The sequence below is a fragment of the Tympanuchus pallidicinctus genome, unplaced genomic scaffold (genome assembly GCF_026119805.1).
Source record: "Tympanuchus pallidicinctus isolate F22 unplaced genomic scaffold, pur_lepc_1.0 scaffold14, whole genome shotgun sequence".
In the NCBI taxonomy this organism is placed as follows: domain Eukaryota; kingdom Metazoa; phylum Chordata; class Aves; order Galliformes; family Phasianidae; genus Tympanuchus; species Tympanuchus pallidicinctus.
Genome location: NW_026294659.1, coordinates 15,161,205 through 15,178,237, shown reverse-complemented (window position 1 = coordinate 15,178,237; position 17,033 = coordinate 15,161,205). Strand labels below are relative to the sequence as shown.

At 40.2% G+C, this 17,033-nt stretch overlaps 2 protein-coding genes across 8 annotated transcripts; one reads left to right on the top strand and one right to left on the bottom strand.

The window, feature by feature from the left end:
• Positions 1 to 824: 824 nt before the first annotated feature.
• SETD4 (SET domain containing 4) lies at positions 825 to 10,789 on the bottom strand. Of its 6 annotated transcripts, XM_052673954.1 has the most exons (12): positions 10,684 to 10,789; positions 10,170 to 10,282; positions 9,724 to 9,826; positions 9,203 to 9,298; positions 8,317 to 8,354; positions 7,077 to 7,165; positions 5,988 to 6,417; positions 5,053 to 5,227; positions 4,393 to 4,474; positions 3,947 to 4,027; positions 2,837 to 2,960; positions 825 to 2,102 (listed from the first exon to the last, which is right to left on the bottom strand). In XM_052673954.1, exons 3-12 carry the CDS (start codon positions 9,791 to 9,793, stop codon positions 1,968 to 1,970), a joined length of 1,320 nt encoding a protein of 439 aa, XP_052529914.1. In that variant the 5' UTR covers positions 9,794 to 9,826; positions 10,170 to 10,282; positions 10,684 to 10,789; the 3' UTR covers positions 825 to 1,967. The 6 variants fall into 6 exon arrangements, with proteins under 6 accessions (XP_052529914.1, XP_052529915.1, XP_052529916.1 ...); XM_052673955.1 differs by lacking the exon at positions 10,170 to 10,282 and having other exon boundaries at positions 10,684 to 10,747; XM_052673956.1 differs by lacking the exon at positions 10,170 to 10,282 and having other exon boundaries at positions 9,724 to 9,822; positions 10,684 to 10,738.
• CBR1 (carbonyl reductase 1) lies at positions 10,757 to 16,917 on the top strand. Of its 2 annotated transcripts, none has more exons than XM_052673961.1 (4): positions 10,757 to 10,860; positions 11,612 to 11,931; positions 14,846 to 14,953; positions 15,645 to 16,917. In XM_052673961.1, exons 2-4 carry the CDS (start codon positions 11,646 to 11,648, stop codon positions 16,079 to 16,081), a joined length of 831 nt encoding a protein of 276 aa, XP_052529921.1. In that variant the 5' UTR covers positions 10,757 to 10,860; positions 11,612 to 11,645; the 3' UTR covers positions 16,082 to 16,917. The 2 variants fall into 2 exon arrangements, with proteins under 2 accessions (XP_052529921.1, XP_052529922.1); XM_052673962.1 differs by having other exon boundaries at positions 10,770 to 10,876.
• Positions 16,918 to 17,033: the final 116 nt, after the last annotated feature.

Genomic DNA, 17,033 nt, shown 5'->3' with positions numbered 1-17,033 from the left:
GAAGATTGCACTTAGCAGGATTAGCAGAAAAGCAGAAAGTCATCTCCTCAAGGGGGTACTTCAGTACATGACCAGTGTGTTAACTGTGGTGCCAAGTGATTTACATGAGTTAAAATCACAGTTTAAGCAAATACAAAATTAAGTTGGTATAAAGGATATAATATACATTCTTCTAGTTCCTGGAAGCACTCCAGTTCCTCTCCCAATCAATTCACTTTGCTCTCTGCTGTGAAATACAAATAAACCACACACTGGCAGCACCCCCACATGAATGATCCAGAAAGTGTGTGAGTACAGGAGTCTCAGCAGGCAAACAAGAGCAAAAATATCTTTTTTTCAGAATTTCCTAATCCTAGGTATAAGTTAAGAGGGTGGCACCTCAAAACGAAGAACAACTTCTCTTTTCAGTGACATGGAACCCAAATAACAACAAATGGTTACTTCACTGTTCCTCTGGTTCTTTTACATCTAAGCCAATACACTTTTCTAGATAAGGAAAAGCCTTTCTCAGAGCTCCAAAGTTTGGTAAAGGAGAGTAGGGGAAAAAAAAAAAGAAACAGATGTCATCAACAGCACTGGGACATAAGTGAGATGCAAAAATTCTGGGAGATGATAAATATTTTGTGTCCTAAATAGAACAAGGCAGAAAAGAAACAGCAAAGAAGACCCCTGGATTCCTCAAATCCAACCAGGTCTATACAGTAACACTCTTGTTGACAAGGAATGTTCATAAAGAAAGTCAGAAAGTGAATTTATGCTAGCTTATTTCTTAGAAGTTCTCACTTGCTGCATTTTTTTCTTTAAATGATATTAGCTAGAATGCCTTTATTGCCATATATAATTTATTTAAAAAATAGATAACAGTCTTGTAGAAAATTAATCCAAATAATTACAAAAATAAACATTCTTTAAAAGCACAATTCTTTAAAAAGCCTAAAAGTATTAATGAAAAATTACAAAATATGAATCTCCATACAATGGGAAATAATTACAACACAACAACAATTACGAAGTTTATAAAGCTTAGACATGGATCCTGCTCGGAAACACCCTTAGAAGGAAGCTTCCTTCTCCTAAACCACACAGGGACCTTGAGCTCCTTATTTAGGTTGGACTAATACTGAAAGGTACCTCATGAGAATATCCCCTTGAGGGCAAGATTAAAACGTTTGTCAGTGTCATCACCAGAAACGACAGAAAATAAAATGAAACGTCTGGGTGGGCTTCCAACTGATACATCCTTTCTGATCTCATTTCCAGCAGGAGGAGTCAGAACACAAACTAATGAGTTTGGAGGAAGCTCTGAGAGTAAAGGAAAAAGTTCTCACTTCCTTCAGTTCAAGAAACATGAACTGATACTGTGCAGGGAACAATTTGGCATCAGTCACAAAGGGGCTGATTGCAATCTCTGCTCTAGTTCACATTTATTGCTCCCATAATGAATTGACACCATGTGAACTACTTATTCTTGGGCACATGCACATATCTCAGGGAAAAGATAAAGGATTAGTTCTGGGTATATACAAGTAGCTCCCTCCTTTCCCTCTCGACTGTCAAGTGCCAGAACTCAAAATATATGCTGAGGAATGTCTTCCTGACCCTCTGATCCATGCCTCTGCCCCACAGGCGTGGATCAGAGGGTCTGACTGCTGAAGTCCCCAGTCCTAGAGCTGCTCAAATTACCCCATAAGCTGTTTTGCTCAAAGCAATTATGATTTGGATGAAGTGTGATGAAAGCTGCCTATGTTCCTCCCTACCCTCTGGGCTAACCTTTTGTATTACTGAAGATCAGCAAAGAACAAAATAAGCCCTTGGTGCCCATGTGATCCTGTAAACTAAGCTGGGCACTTTACGATGACTTTTGTTATTCTTCGTCGCCCAGGTCCATTCAAACAGTTGAGCAAGGCATATCCATAGCAAATGAGATCCATTTGAGATCAGCTGCAGTTATCACAGCTCCAGGTGGATCAAACTGTTGTCACGTTCAAGCTGCAAAGAATCTCTGCTGATTTTTGTAATATTTTTAGATCTTCTAAGCGTAACGCTTCTACCAAAGTCAGCTGCTTTTTGAGGTTCTCTTTGTCCCTCTTCATCTGGGAAATCTGGAGTTTACACAAATGGAATGAAATTATTCAAAATTCCAATTATTTAATATAGCACATGAACAGAAACTTTGTGGAAAGCTCACCTTCCATAGGGATCCCATGCAACTATGTCAAAATACAGGGTGTTTTTTATCTTTATGTAAAAGTTATTTTGAAAAAAGAATGAAACGATCATCGTGTGGATAGGAAGCACACCAAAAAGAAGGAGAGGAAGGGCAATGCAACGAGGCAGGTGTGCAACACCTTATGTGCCTAATGTATTTAGGTCTGCATTTTCTTTTAAGAGGTAACTTCAAATATATTAATGCTGTAGGTAGAGAAACGTTAAACATGATTCACTTGTTTACAGTGCTTTGTAAGGTCCTGATGTTTTAGTTGTTGCTGAGTAGTGCTATACAGAGCCAAGAATGTTTCAGATTTTTAGCTTCTCATACTGTCCTGCCTGTCTGCCAGTAAGGGAGCTGGGGGGAGCACAATTAGCTGGGAGGGGAAAAGGACCAGGACAGCAGACCTAAACTGGCCAAAGAGGTATTCCATACCATATGAATTAATGTAAAAAAAAAAACAACAGAACTCACAGCAGTTCAGTAACCCTAGTGACAAACCCTACACCACCCCAGTGAAGTCAATTACCCCGATCATTCCATTCTCAACCCTGAAAATTATGCTGCTGTACATTTATGTTAGGGATAGAAAATATCTCAGCTACCTGGCTCTTCTAGCCAAATTACCTGCAGAAGGACATGCTGTGTCTCCTCTATTAAAAAATGGCATATCTTTGTTGTTATATTCAAAGCCTGCTGTTCGTTTCTGGCTGAAATTACATCACCAAGTAGTGCTCTCCTCCAGCAAGTACTAGAAGCATAATGTTTAAACAACACATAATCACTTGCTGCATCTCACTACTGAATAATAAATACATGGTTATATTAAGAATAACATCATTGGCATAAAGAAATGTAGGTTAACATATCTGAAAAAGGCACAGAGAAGAGACAAGCAAGATAAAAAGAAGATTTAATAATCCAGAGCAGCAATTCCAGTCCTCCAACCTTACCCTTTCAGACAAAGTAACAGTCTGCACTTGGACCAATGCTTTACTGCTTTGTCATGCTACCACCAACTTCAGCAGAACCAGTTAGGAGAACAAGCTGTACTCCTAGAGCTTATTAGCACAGCTTCTGTTAAGCTTCACTTCACATATTGACATATTTTATGGACTTAAAATTGGTGTCACTGGGATTTATTTTAAAAAAAAATTCTTATAACCAACTTTTTCCACTCACCAATCAATCTCTGAAGGACAAACTCAAAACCAAAGAGTTAAATCAAAATCAAAACCAAGAAAGTAAAAGGTTTTTTGTTGTTTTTTTTTTTTTTTTCCTATTAATCCTACTTAAGGCAAATTTGTCAATTGGAACAAATGATCAAAACTGCACTGACAGCCACTGGAGATGAATTTCAACAACTTTCTTAGCCCTAAAATTGCAGAAGCAGTCTGTGGAGCACATGTCAAAGAAATCAAGCAAGTTTCATCAAATCAACAGAAAAATTGCCTGCTGTCAGAATCTTAAAGAAACATCTGGTTCTTGAAATAGGAAGGGAAAACAATGGGGTGTGCATAGTGTTTAATACAAGAAAGTCAAAGATCAAAGCAACAAATAAGCATTGACTTTACAATATATTCTTTTATCTGACTTTCTTCTTTTCCCTTCTCACACAGAGTCAGTAAGATAGATACAGGAACCCAGAAAAATTGCTCCCAGTGTCTCACAGGCAGCAAAGAGCAAATAAAGGAAAACGACATGTGCACATTTTTAAAATATTGTACTGAAACTTACAATTCATCTTCTCCAAGACTTAACACCTTGAGGGCTGTAAGAAGTCTCCAAGATGGTCCATCCCATCCAAAGGTCAAGTTTCTAGAAAGTAAGAAGTGCTGAGATGCAGAAAGTACAGGGTGTGTTCTACAACCTGACAGCTTTCTTCCTGACAATTGTCAACAAGAGAACACCTACTCTTCAGAACTAGAAGATTCATTGACTAACCTTATTCTGCTTCTATCCACAGTTAGAAGGAAGACAGACTGGACACTGAAGCCTATCTGAAGCTTTGATATTGGTATTTACCAATTGCACGTTCTCTCACAAGCAGCACGCAAGCCAGTTTGCTACATAAAAATGATTTGATGGTGGATTTTGATACCAGAAGCAAAATTTGACTCCCAGAAAAAATGAATAGTAAAAAAAGAAAGCTCACATAGAAACAAAAAACTTCATATACCTACTCTAATAAATCATGATCCTTCAGAATGGAAAGTTTTGCATTTTTCTGCTTGTCCAGTGGTGGGAAATATTTTAGGAGAGTATCTGCATAAAAACAAATTTAAACATTTATGTAAATCATATGCAGAAGAAATGACAATTCTCAATTCTGAAATGAATTTCATCTGTATTTGTCAATTAGCTAAAGGAGAAAAGTGCTAAATTTGGGGAAACTTTAATATAATCAAAATATATTTGGGCTCACTATTTCTCAAAAGCAATCAGCAACCTGCACAACTATATCCTTATAATGAAAATTATGACTCAAATCAAAGTTATCAACAACTCTAAGACATCCAGTTGTGGGAAGCTCTACATAAATGCCAATGAGAGTCACAATTTCACAAAAGGAAAATTTATGGAAAACACCTCCAATTAAAAAACTTTGATCTTTAAGTCCTATGCAGATCAAAGTGAGCTCTATTCCAGTTCTTGGAAATACACATAAATGTTTTGATAAAAAGACCACAATGCCTTAATATGCATTGTGCATAAATGTGTACACAAGCACGTGAACTCCTTCACCGTCCTTTAGCTGTCCATTTCTAACCACACCTCCTGCTGAAGAAACTCTGCTCTCTACTATTGTACCTTTCAATGTTAAGACAATCTATAAATCCAACCTGATGAGACATAAACACTGCTATGAGGGTTATCAATGGCAACAAATCCATATTCTAGCAGCAGTCGCTGATTGTCATGAGGCCCATAGCAGATAAATACTTCTTCATACTTCTTGCACTGTGAATTTGTCTGAATTTCATAGCTTCTTGACTGTTCATTAAATGCAGCCTTTACCTATGATTAATTAAAAACAAAAGGTTTTACTCTTGGCAGGAAGACAGCAAGAACAGGAATCTGAATTTTAATATTAAAACCCAACAGAATTAAGTACTTCTCTAATACTGCAACAATAGGGTACAAACAAGTGTTTTAGATATCTGAAAAGGCAACATATATGGACAACTGCACTCTAAAATCGCTCTAAAAAATATGAGTATGAAGAATGAAAATCAAAACCTTAGGATGTGCCATCCACTCGGAAGACTTATTACAGAAACTCCAAATCTGCAAATAAAACCAGACTACTCTTGTAGTCTCAGAAATATGCTGGCACACAGAGTTCCAACCCTGTTATCAGGTGGAACTGCTCTATACACTTTCCTAAGATGACCCAGAAGCTTTAAGACAGAGGTGAAGTAACACAAGGATTGTTGTAACACAACAGTTATCTGAGGAGTTGAAAGCATGGGAAGAGAAGGGTAGGGTTATATTTGTGAATGGGTTCTTCCTAACTGTTACCCTTGAAGCAAATTGCATCCAGTCACTGTGGGCTTTCCCTGTACCTCTCCTTTACTGAATAACAGCTTCCAGGGTATATATGAATCATGCATACTCGACTTGCAGGTGTCCTCCAGATAGACAATTTCTCCACTATGAGATCTCTCACTGGCCTCCAGACACTCCTAATCTATCACATAAATGCATACTTTATTGAGATAGCACGCTCATATATATATATATCAAGATATTAAGTGATCTATTTTCAGTCTCTTACCTGAACATTTGGACTGTGGTTTAGCAAATCTAAATATGGTGCCAATGCATAAACATCTGGCTCAAGAGAAAAGCATTCCCTCTGGGAATGTTTCATGTATATTGTTCTGGTATTAATAGTGCACCAAGCCCACTCCAGGGCACTGTGATTAAAAATAGTTGCCGTGTTCTCAGCAAACAAAGATTGGAGAGAAGAGAAAAAAGCCTTGGAAGACATGTACAATTCATGGACCGTTGTTCTTTGCTCCTGAGCTTGCTTTCTTAAAGGTTCAGGAAAAAGTTGTACTACATCTTGCTCCAAACAAACTGGGCAACTGTATGTCTTGGGTAAAACATCAAGATACGGCTTCCACAGAGATTTCTCACCAGCATGCTTCTCTGCTATTAAAAATGTGCATAGTGCTATCAAAGGAGATACAGGAGGCTTCCATCTATTAAAAACATAAAATAAAGCAGATATACAGAGGTGAGACAGGAAATGGATGCAGTAGTATTTTATCTCTCTCTTAGTTCTTTAAAAGGTTATAAACAGCTTCTATTTTAAACTTCTTTGTAGTTAATCTCCATGTCCTTTTGATGATTTCAAAGGGGCTTTTGACTTAATTTTACTGAGAAACTATAAAAACTGGTTTGTAGTACAAATTTCAGGTTCACCTCTTGGGTTCTCTTTCTGTCAGCTTTTTTTTTGGCCACATAACAAATACTCAGTGTCCAGCACAGGCCGGGTTCTGCATTTTCTAAAAAGGTACATCCATGTGATCGCTTTGCAGCCTCATTTTATTCTCCTTCTCTTACTGAAGGGTATTTTGAAATTTCCAAGAAGTCACTCATAACTGATATTTAGCTCTGAACTGGATCTAGAAGCAGGATGCATTCAAGTCCATACCATCTCTCCAAGTCTGTATTCAAATCTCACTTCCGCAACATTCTGAATGCATGAAAGTTTACAATAAGTGCTCACAAATTAGGGGAAGCAGTTATGTCCTACCACCGCTTAAGATAATTTGTCTACTAATTCACAATCCAGAGGAAGGGACAGCTGAAAAGTCTTGTTTTCCTTTCTTGCCACAGAAGGTCACTTTTCACTTACTTCACAATGTATTCTCCTAAAGAGCTGTTAAGGACAGTGCTGGTGGTGACTAAGCATTTTTCGGGCAGTGAAATAACCAGCTCTCCTGCCTTTGAGGACAACAAAAACAAACAAGAAAAGAATAGTAAAGGTCAGGTATAAATGGCTTATCTACTATATGATTTATAAAGAAAGATAGAGATATTTCCCAGAAAAGTAATTCCAGGAACCAATCAGATGTGGTATTGAATTCAATGGAAACCAGCATGGTTTTATGACGGTCAAAGTCGTCAAGGGAAAGAGAATGACTGGAATCAGTAGGAACTTTCACCTGAAGAAAGTCAGATGTTCACAAAGAGTTTGGTGCCTGGCTATTCAGCATCACCACTTGCTTTGTACTAAGATGTGTGAGGGCTGCTCCAAAAGTAATTCCTCCAATTTTATTATGTTGGCACACAATCTCAGAGGTGGACATCAGTGGTGGGGCAGCTGAGGTTTGAATCTTCCCACCAATATTGTTACATTTTGTTACCATGTGACAGAGGCAGCAGAGCGGAATCTGACACAAGGGTGTCTCACATGGAAGTGCATCTGAAGGAAAGCTATATCAATGAATTCCACCATGTGGAAAAAATTGTACCCAGTGACATTTATCAATGTTTGCTGAATGTTGACAGAAACCAAACAGTGCATGTGAGCACAGTAAAGCAGTGGGCAACGTGTTTCTGCAGTGGTGTGAGTGGGTCACTTCTGCTGGTGCAGATTTTAAGGAGCACAGCACACAGGCTCTTGTTTGTTGCTAGTGAAAATGCGAAGTGGTGACCATGTTGAAAAAATATCTCTATTTTGTAGCTGAGAATTTACCAAATAGTGTTATTGTGATCTTATCCCAAGAGCAGGAAAGACTACTGCATCCAGCGCAAAAGAAGCCATGAAAGCCAGTGGCTAAAGGAGAAGGCATACAGCAGGAAAGGAGCCTGGTCCTTCTGGTTTCAGTTAGCCACTTATTGCCTTTAACAGAAACAAAAGGCTGCATACTGAATCACTGTCAATGAGTACAATAAGGTTTTCAGCCAACAAGTCCTCAGCAATATGATTTTACAGATAAACTGGAACTACAATTTCTGGTATTAGGTTAGAAATTGCACTCACAACAAGGACTGCAAACATCTTGTCTGCAATTTTGAGTTTCTTTGTTATAAAAGCCATTACGTATCAATGATTCTAGAGAAGCTCTTGCATTAGAATCAATATTACTAACCTGAAGAGCTCTTGTTGTCATTAGTCCTCTTCCTGTACCTAAAGTAGGAACAAACAGGATGCTTAGAGTAAAATACAGAAGACAATGGCAAACGGCAATAAATGAACAAGCCTCCAAGGAAAAATTCTGAAAGATCATACATATCCCTTACAAATAACAAAAAAGCAATAATAGATTGTTCCAGATATACATCTCATTTTTTTTTTCTCTGATGCTCTCTTTACTTTTCTACTATTTTTCAGGACCTGGTGAAAGCCCTTCCCCTGCACCCCTGCAACACTTGCTCTCCAGTTCTAGCCATTCTCGCTTTCTGTTTCCCATTTTTTTCTTTAAACACATCTTTCATCACTGGTTCTTGTTATTGTTTTCAGAGCTTTAACTAAACTTTATAATTTCTATTCCCAATATTTTTCTCTGATTCATTCTACCCTCTCTACTCTCCCTTTAATATTGCAAAACTTTTTGAAACACTACCTAATTAAAGAGAAAAAATACAAATAAATATATTTACTGCAAACAGTAGTAAGTGAATCCAACCTCTAAAATCATTTACTTGTCTGCTTCACTAGAGCTGTTGAATTTGCAGGGAAAAGGAAGAGATAAAGAAATGATACCAAGGTTGGGTTCTAATACTGCTTATATTTAAAAGATAGTACTCTTCTTGAAAACTTTCTCTTAGCACTTAAGGAGTATCTTTATACAAGAAACAGTAAACAGTTCATATTAAATGACATTCACATGCATTTGCAGAAAGTCCTTCAGAGGACTAAGGATAAGGGGCTTTTTCCCAGTGCTAGCCATGTGTGAGATTCAAAACAGAAGTAAGAACCCAATATTCCTATAAGAATCAGATGTAAGTACCATCAGTAAATCATTAAAACATTACCCCAGAACTGCGCTGGTCTTAAACTACTGTCTCCAAATCCTCTGTCTTTGAGCCACTTCTTAAGTTTAATGTATTCCAGTTTGTGACTGCAGTTGACTAAAAATGAAAAGGGGATAAGTGCTATAATATCTCATTTTAAAACAAAACAAAAAACATTGACTGTACATTCAGAAAAAACTGTATTTTGGACTTCTTAGTGTGGTATAATAGAATAGCAAGTAAGGCTCTCCTTGAACTAGTTTTCTAAGCTTTGGGCCTCTGGGTACTGGCAGCACTCAGAACTATAGGATATATTCAACATACTCAAGGGGCAAACAATGTGAGAAGGTGGCTATCCTTTCCACTACTCAGAAAACAAAGCTCACAATATTCACCATCCTCTGACTGGAACTATAAACTTACACACAAAAACTAATGTTTACAAATGTTATTTTCAAAGCACAAAGGTGTTCGTGAAACCATAAGGTGATACTTAGACAACTGATTATGTTATTATTTAGCATTTCTCCCTGGGATAGTACCTCCATACATAAATCTCTGCAAGTGTTTTCTTCTTCTATTTCGACTTGTCCGGCCTCTGCTTTTCTTCATACTAAAAAACCGCTTTTTCCGTATTTAGACTGTCTGAATTAAAAATATATATATATTAAGAATGTGTAATGACCTTTTCAAGCACTGCAGTTTCCTTACATAGAATCAAAGAACCATTAAGGTTGGAAAAGACTGCTAAGACCACCTAGTGCAACCACCAGCACCCCCCCCCCCCCCCCCCCCCGCCCACTGCCCACGTCCCTCAGTGCCACATCCACACGGCTCCTGAACACCTCAGGGACGGTGACTGCACCACCTCCCTGGGCAGCCTGTGCCACTGCAGCACCGCTCTTGCTCAGAAGAAATGGTTCCTAATATTATCCTGAATCTCATCGGCACAACTCAAGACCAATATTGCTCGTCCTGTCACTGTTACCTGGGAGAAGAGGCTGAACCCCACCTCACCACAACTTCCTTTCAAGTGGCTGCACAGAGCAATGAGGTCTCCTCTGAACCTCCTTTTCTTCAGACGGAGCAATCCGTACAAGTCTAAAGCAAAGCCATAAATGAACATGGGGTGATGGGGGTGAGGGGAGAGGAGAAGCCCATATCTGCAGCATCATCTGGGCCAAGGCATATCCATAACAGTATGCAGGAAATGGGACTTATAAACACAGAACTAAAACTGTTTTCACATAGCAAATGTATTACAGTTAGAGAAGACAGCATAAATCGTCTCTGTGGCTTCTCTGAAAGTAATAAAATCAACAGAATCGTGGCACCTGATCACACAGAGAGCACCACCAAGAAGCCCAGCACCACAGGGCGCAGCAACACCGCATGTTCGACAGCCGAACTGCATCGTCCTGTTTGGACTACGGAATCCCATTTCCCTCCAGCTCCCGATTCCGTCCAGAGAGAGACAACATAGACGGTCACACGATACCCACCCGGCAAAGAGAAGGAAGAAACCTCCACAGCCGCTGCCGAGTCCTACCCGACCCGCCCTAGCCGCCGCGGGAGGCGGGGCCGCCCGCCGCCATTTTAAGTGCGCCCGCCTTCCCCAACGTTGTGTGTGGTTGCTGTTGGTCGGCTCGTAGCGGCGCTGAACTGAGGCGTGGGGGAAGGTGCGTGGTACTGGAGGTGGGTTGGGGAGGGCTGTAGCCCCTCGGGCACGCCCCAGCGGGGTTCTCTGGGTTTTGCAGCGGTGTGGTCTGTTCCTTTGGCCCGCGGGGTGGGTAGCTGCCCTGGGGTGGTTGTGGGGTGGCTAGCAGGCGGTTGTCCGGCTGGTCTTGGGGGCTGGCTTAAGTTTTTTCCCTAAGAAATGCTGGCTCAGGGTTGGCTACGAGTCTGTTTGGAAGGGAAATGACTATTAAGCCTAAAGTGAGCGGGCTCAGTTCCTCACCCTTTACTGAGCCCTTGTTTATCAGCTTGGATTGCCTCAGTGCTTGCACTGAACCAGCTGCCTGACCTCACGAGAAAGAGAGAGTTTTCCTGTGAGGGGGATGTGCTCAAGTCCCTCCTATCAGCAGCTAACATAACGCTGCAGAGCAGTTACTCAGTGATGAGGCTGGTTGGGTGTTCTGTAAAACATTGCCACCTAATGCAGTTCTTTGCCAAAGCCTCGTGCTACTTCAGTAAATTAGTGTACGTTTACAATGTGGACTTGCATAACTCAAAGAGGAATTCTGAATAGAATTTCTAAGGGGGAAAAAAAAAAACCCACCTGGTTCATCTGTAGATGTACATTTCAACCTTCTAGGTGTAAAACTTCGCCTGACTGCTCATGACAGGGTGTGAAATTAGATGGTCTTTAAGGCCTGTTCCAACCCAAGCCACTCAATGATTCCCTGAAATTTTCCTCCTTGCCATTTGCAGTGGCTGTTGCTTTGGCATCCATCCAGAGGAGACAATGTCCAGCGTGCCCGTGGCTGTGGTGACCGGCTCCAACAAAGGGATTGGATTCTCAATTGTGCGAGATATGTGCAAGCAGTTCAAGGGGGATGTGTACCTTACTGCCCGAGACCCTGGCCGTGGTCAGGAAGCAGTGGCAAAGCTCCAGGAGGAAGGGCTGCATCCGCTCTTCCACCAGCTGGATATTGATGATCTGCAAAGCATTAGAGCCTTGCGGGACTTCCTAAAGGAGAAGTATGGAGGTCTGAATGTGTTAGTTAACAATGCAGGGATTGCTTTTAAAGGTAGGAATTGGGCTGTTTGGGGTAGTTGTTAGTCATGCGTGGTATAAAGTTATGTGGCAAAGTACAGTGTATGCAGCAAGGATTTCATAAAACCATTTTATATGGAACTTCTGGGCTGTTTTTTGGCTGAGTAAGCTGCCTATTACCCCAGGCATGATAAGAAGGTAGTGTGAAATGACTCTTCATCTAGCACTTATTGTGTTAACTGTGTGTAAGGGTGCTTCCCTGGAGTATTTTATTTGCATCACATACAAAACATGAAAGTACTCAGGTATATGGTTGGGTTTGTTGCTGCAATGATTTTTGAGTTCCATCAGACTCATGGGAGCCCATTATCTGCATGAATGTCAGCCATGTTCTTCTGGGATATTGTTTTCTCTCTTCTGTAAGCTTCATACTTTACTCTGTGCATTACCTGCTCAAAGGTTCAGAGTGGTTAAAGAGATCCTTTGGGTGTTTTTGTTTTCATTATTTAACTTTCTCAGGTCAGTTGATCACTGGTAGAACGGTTAACCTAAATCTATCTGTGTTGAGCAGGAGTTAAATCCTTTCTTCTCCTGGGGGGGTAGAAAAGTAGTGGAAGTGAGGAAGGCACAGCAGTTGTAGGGTAGCAGAGTGTATTCTATTTGTAGTATGAAAAATCATTGAAAATCAAGTTAGCTCCAGATGGAACAGGTCATAAGCATGACTACTAGTTCAATTCTCTGCCAGTACAAACTTGCTCATTCTGTGTCTTCTGGACTTTTTAAAAAAAACTCTTTGCCTGATCTCTAGCTAAGACATGTTACACTATTCAAGCACAGCATAAATGTTCATTCACCTGCTCACAGTGTGAGTTAATGCAGCCTGTCAGTGTGGATAAAACCTCACTTGCTGCTCATGTAGTCCAGTCAGCTGCCGTATTTTGTTTGGTACTCTGCACGATAATAGAATGGTTTGGTTTGAAGTGAACCTCAAAGCTCAACCAGACTCAACTCCCTGCCAAAGGCAGGACTGCCTCCCAGCAGCTCCAGCTGACCAGGGCCCTGTTCAACCTGGCCTTGAACATGCCCAGGAATGGGGCATCCATGGCTTTTTCAGGCAGCATGTGCCAGTGCTTCTCTGCTCTCTCAGGTGAAAACTTCCCCTGACATCTAATCTAACTCTCCCCGTGTTTGTATTAATCATCAGCCCAATAGAGGGCAGCTGTTACTATAAATGAGTGCATCCCAAACTGTGGACAAATAGGTGCTAAAGTCTTACAGCAGTAGTCTCAATCCAAGCATATCATGCAAAAACTTTACAGGTACTCAGAACAACATTTCTTTAACTCATAATGAGATCCTTAGCTCAGCCTGCTGGTGTTAGTGGGTTTGAACTAGACTGGGCTGTAACTTAAGTGCAGTGTGTGGTGTTGCTGATTTCACAGCAACTTGGCCTTCACCCGCTTGACAGCACTGTAGCAAGATTTGCTATAGCTCATGTGGGGTATCTTAAAATTATTGTTGTGTACTCACTTAACAGATAAATCATAGACTTATTTAGGTTGGAAAAAAGCCCTTGAGGTCATGAAGTCCAACCATCAACCATGACCAAGGCCACCACTAAACCATATCCCTAAGTGCCATGTCCACAAGTAGGTAAAAAAGGCATGAGCAATGAAGTTTCTGTTGCTTTCCTTGTAACATCATAGATTTTTCTGTTCAGAAGTTGTTTCCAGTTGCTCTGCCTTGACTTCATGCTTACAACTTACAGTGAGCCAACAGTAGGTCATATGGTTAAGAATTGTGATAGAGGAGCTGTTTATAACTGCTGTTAAGTTCTAGTATAGAGGGTTTAACACTGTGTAATTGCTGTGATGCCTATCTCATATTTTGGCATTTGTACTGAAGCTTGGCTTGTTAGGTTTTTGCTGACATCCCAGAATTTATGCTTTCTTTATTGTAGTACTGTTATTGCAGTTAAGGATTAATCACTTAATTGCTTTTGTTCTGTGCTGCACATAGTGTGAAGTCCATAGTCCACTGAAAAATGTCCCTTTATGAAATGAATATGTACTCATGACCAGCATTCTGGGTGAGCTTCTGTGAAAGCAGTGACCTGCTGCTGCTTCCCTTTGAAATTTACATAGGTCTGGGCTCTGGAGGCAAGAGAAGACCTACTTCATCTGTATAGGTGGCCTTTATTATTGCTGAGATTGAGCCTGTAGCAGATCAGGAGGAGTACTGACACTTTAGCATATTTCCCTGCGAAGTAGAGGTTGCATAGCATATAGCTTACTGATAAGCCAGGTTGTCAGCTGATGGTATGTCCTACCCTGCCTTTGGTGGAGGCTGTCTGTTCTGTCTGAAATTGCAGCCTTAAGTGCAGTTCTGTGGTCTGCTTAAGACTACTTATGTCAGTTTCACGCTCTTTGCTAACTGTTATTTCCCATTCTTTTACTTCTGTCAGCAAAGATCTGTTAGCTCAGGGGAATTATTTATGACACTTGTATTTATCGGAAGAAGGTTGCTTGGTTGGTTTGTTTTTTTTGGTTGTTTTTTTTTTTTTGGACTGCACCAAATGTTATCCTTCTGTTCTTATAGAATCTTGTATAATGTGTCAAGACACATTATGTTACAAGACACATCACTGTTCTGACCAAGTCCTGGGTGAGAACCCAAAAGACATGATGACAAATGAGTTAGGCTGTGGAAGCTGTTGTCTGCCCTAGTTTTTGAATCTGAATGCTGTTAAGGGGTGGTAGTTAAACTGCTGCATCTTCCTGAATCTGTGTCCTCCCCACATACAACAATGGACTGGTTGGGCAGCCATAAGAAAAACTTCTGGGGTTTTCTGTTCATGTAGTAACTTCCTTTCAACAGTAGGATAATTCTGATTTATTCTTTCTGTTTTTTTCCTCCCCTCCTTTGCTACCACCGTTTTAAAAAAAAAGTTAATGACAGAACTCCATTTGCAGTCCAAGCAGAGGTTACACTTAAGACAAACTTTTTTGGAACCAGGAATATTTGCACAGAATTGTTGCCTCTTATGAAGCCCTATGGTAAGTATAACATAACAAGTAGAGAAATAGTTCTGTATGAATCTTGGTGCTTATGACAGGATTTTGCTATTTAATGTCTTGAAACACACTGCCCAACGTGGAACTACATTTGTTGTCTGAATTGTTATGAACTAGCAAGAAAAAAGAAGGAAATGAGCAACTTTGGTACAGATGAGTGAATTGCTGATTCATCTGACTCATTCCTGTGTACTGAAATGCTAGGAGAGAAAAAGCTTGCTGCAGTTTTGCATGCTGGGGTTTGTATTCTGGAAATAAGCTGATAGTGCCAGTGTGTTAGTGACTAGATTGCTTTTGTTGAATTCTGCATTATTCTGGCAGTTGGGCTGCACTCTAAAAGCTGTAGCAAAACCAGGAATATTTTTCACTTCAACATCTGGCTGCCATTATTAATAAAATTACATTCTATTCTGAATATGCCTACAGATTGTAATGGGCTGTTTCCTGGAAGCATTCCTGAAATCCAGTGTTGAGTTTTTGCAGATTCATGCTTTATTTTTTTGTAATGAAACTCACTACAAACACTGAACATAAAGTGAACCCTGATCAGTTGTGTTCACATAAAATATTTTACAGGTGTTTGTTTCAGTGAACACACAGCTGTAAACAGACTTGAATTTGGGGTTTATTTAGTATGTACAAATATAATCAGTCTTTATTCTCTTTTTAACAGGTAGAGTGGTGAATGTCTCTAGCATGCAAAGTATCTCAGCTCTGGCAGGCTGTAGCCAAGAATTGCAGAAGAAGTTCCGCAGCGACACAATCACTGAGGATGAGTTAGTGGAGCTCATGACGAAGTTTGTGGAAGATACTAAGAAAAGTGTGCATGAGAAAGAAGGTTGGCCAAATACTGCTTATGGGGTATCCAAAATTGGTGTCACAGTCTTGTCCAGGATTCAAGCCCGGATGTTAAATGAGAAAAGAAAAGGTGACCACATTCTTCTTAATGCCTGCTGTCCTGGATGGGTGAGAACAGACATGGCAGGTCCAAAGGCCCCTAAATCACCAGAGGAAGGAGCTGAGACACCTGTTTACTTGGCCCTTCTGCCTTCTGATGCTGATGGTCCTCACGGCCAGTTTGTTAGTGACAAAACTGTTCGAGCCTGGTAAACTTAACATCTGTGGACCCTTGCAAGTGGTAAACATGGCTGTGAGTTAACATGTGCCTTGGTAGGGATATATACATCTAGATCAGTCTTGCCCTGGCCACTTTAGCACTGGGTCTTTTGTCTTTGTAGCAAGGGCTGCAGTTACTTTTTGTCTGTACTATGGTACTTTCAGCGGTGTCTGTTGGCTTGCTTGCAGCATTGATTGGGTAGCCTGACTTCTGATTTCTGGTGTGTTCCAACCTAGTTAACATGAGTTGATTTGGTATTGCCCCAGTACAGATGTGCCTGACCTTGTTTTACGAGAGTTCAGTTTTAGTGAAATCATTGCCAACCCTTCTTTTTTTCCCCATGTAAGAGAGCCTATATATCTCTGTGAAATGGGGCTTATATGAGGAGACAGATGCCTTGTGCTTTCTCTGTGCAGTGGATCTTTCTGGGGGACCATAGTTGCTTCTTAAGATTGTATGGGATTTCTTCAACAGAGAGAGGGGTTTTTTTCAGTGCTGTAGTCTAACTAGTTTGCGTTGGGAGAAGCTTATCAGATTCAAACTGAATCACTGTTGTATAGAGATTGCTTATTGTTATAGAACAGAATTTGGTGGAAACAAAAACAGCGATGATGTACCACTAATAGGGAAAAATTACCTAGTTGGTTTTATTAATATGTATGAAATGTGATTACTTACAGACTTATACAAGTGGCTTATTCTGGTATGAATACTAAAAATCTATGTTTGAGTCTATTTTTTGTATCCAAGTCTAATGCAAGTATGTGATGTTTGGAATATGCAGAGACAAAATAAACTATAGAACTGGTGTAGCAAACATCCGAACTTCTGCAGGACTTCAGTTTCATTTATTGCACAACCTGAAGTTTTTATGCTAAGAATCCACACTAAATGCTGTAATGGGATGGAAAGTACCACAATAATAGTGAGGTAGCAAAGTCTCTG

What these genes read in the sequence shown, in the direction of transcription:
- CBR1 (XM_052673961.1), top strand. Translation starts at nt 11,646, where the DNA reads ATGTCCAGCGTGCCCGTGGCTGTGGTGACCGGCTCCAACAAAGGGATT. An exon ending in TGCAGGGATTGCTTTTAAAG is followed by an intron (nt 11,932 to 14,845) that starts GTAGGAATTGGG and finishes TTAAAAAAAAAG; the next exon opens with TTAATGACAGAACTCCATTT. An exon ending in GCCTCTTATGAAGCCCTATG is followed by an intron (nt 14,954 to 15,644) that starts GTAAGTATAACA and finishes TCTTTTTAACAG; the next exon opens with GTAGAGTGGTGAATGTCTCT.
- SETD4 (XM_052673954.1), bottom strand. Translation starts at nt 9,793, where the DNA reads ATGAAGAAAAGCAGAGGCCGGACAAGTCGAAATAGAAGAAGAAAACAC. An exon ending in TTAGGAGAATACATTGTGAA is followed by an intron (nt 6,418 to 7,076) that starts GTAAGTGAAAAG and finishes TGTTTTTAATAG; the next exon opens with ATGGAAGCCTCCTGTATCTC. An exon ending in AGTCTTGGAGAAGATGAATT is followed by an intron (nt 2,961 to 3,946) that starts GTAAGTTTCAGT and finishes TTATGCTTCTAG; the next exon opens with TACTTGCTGGAGGAGAGCAC.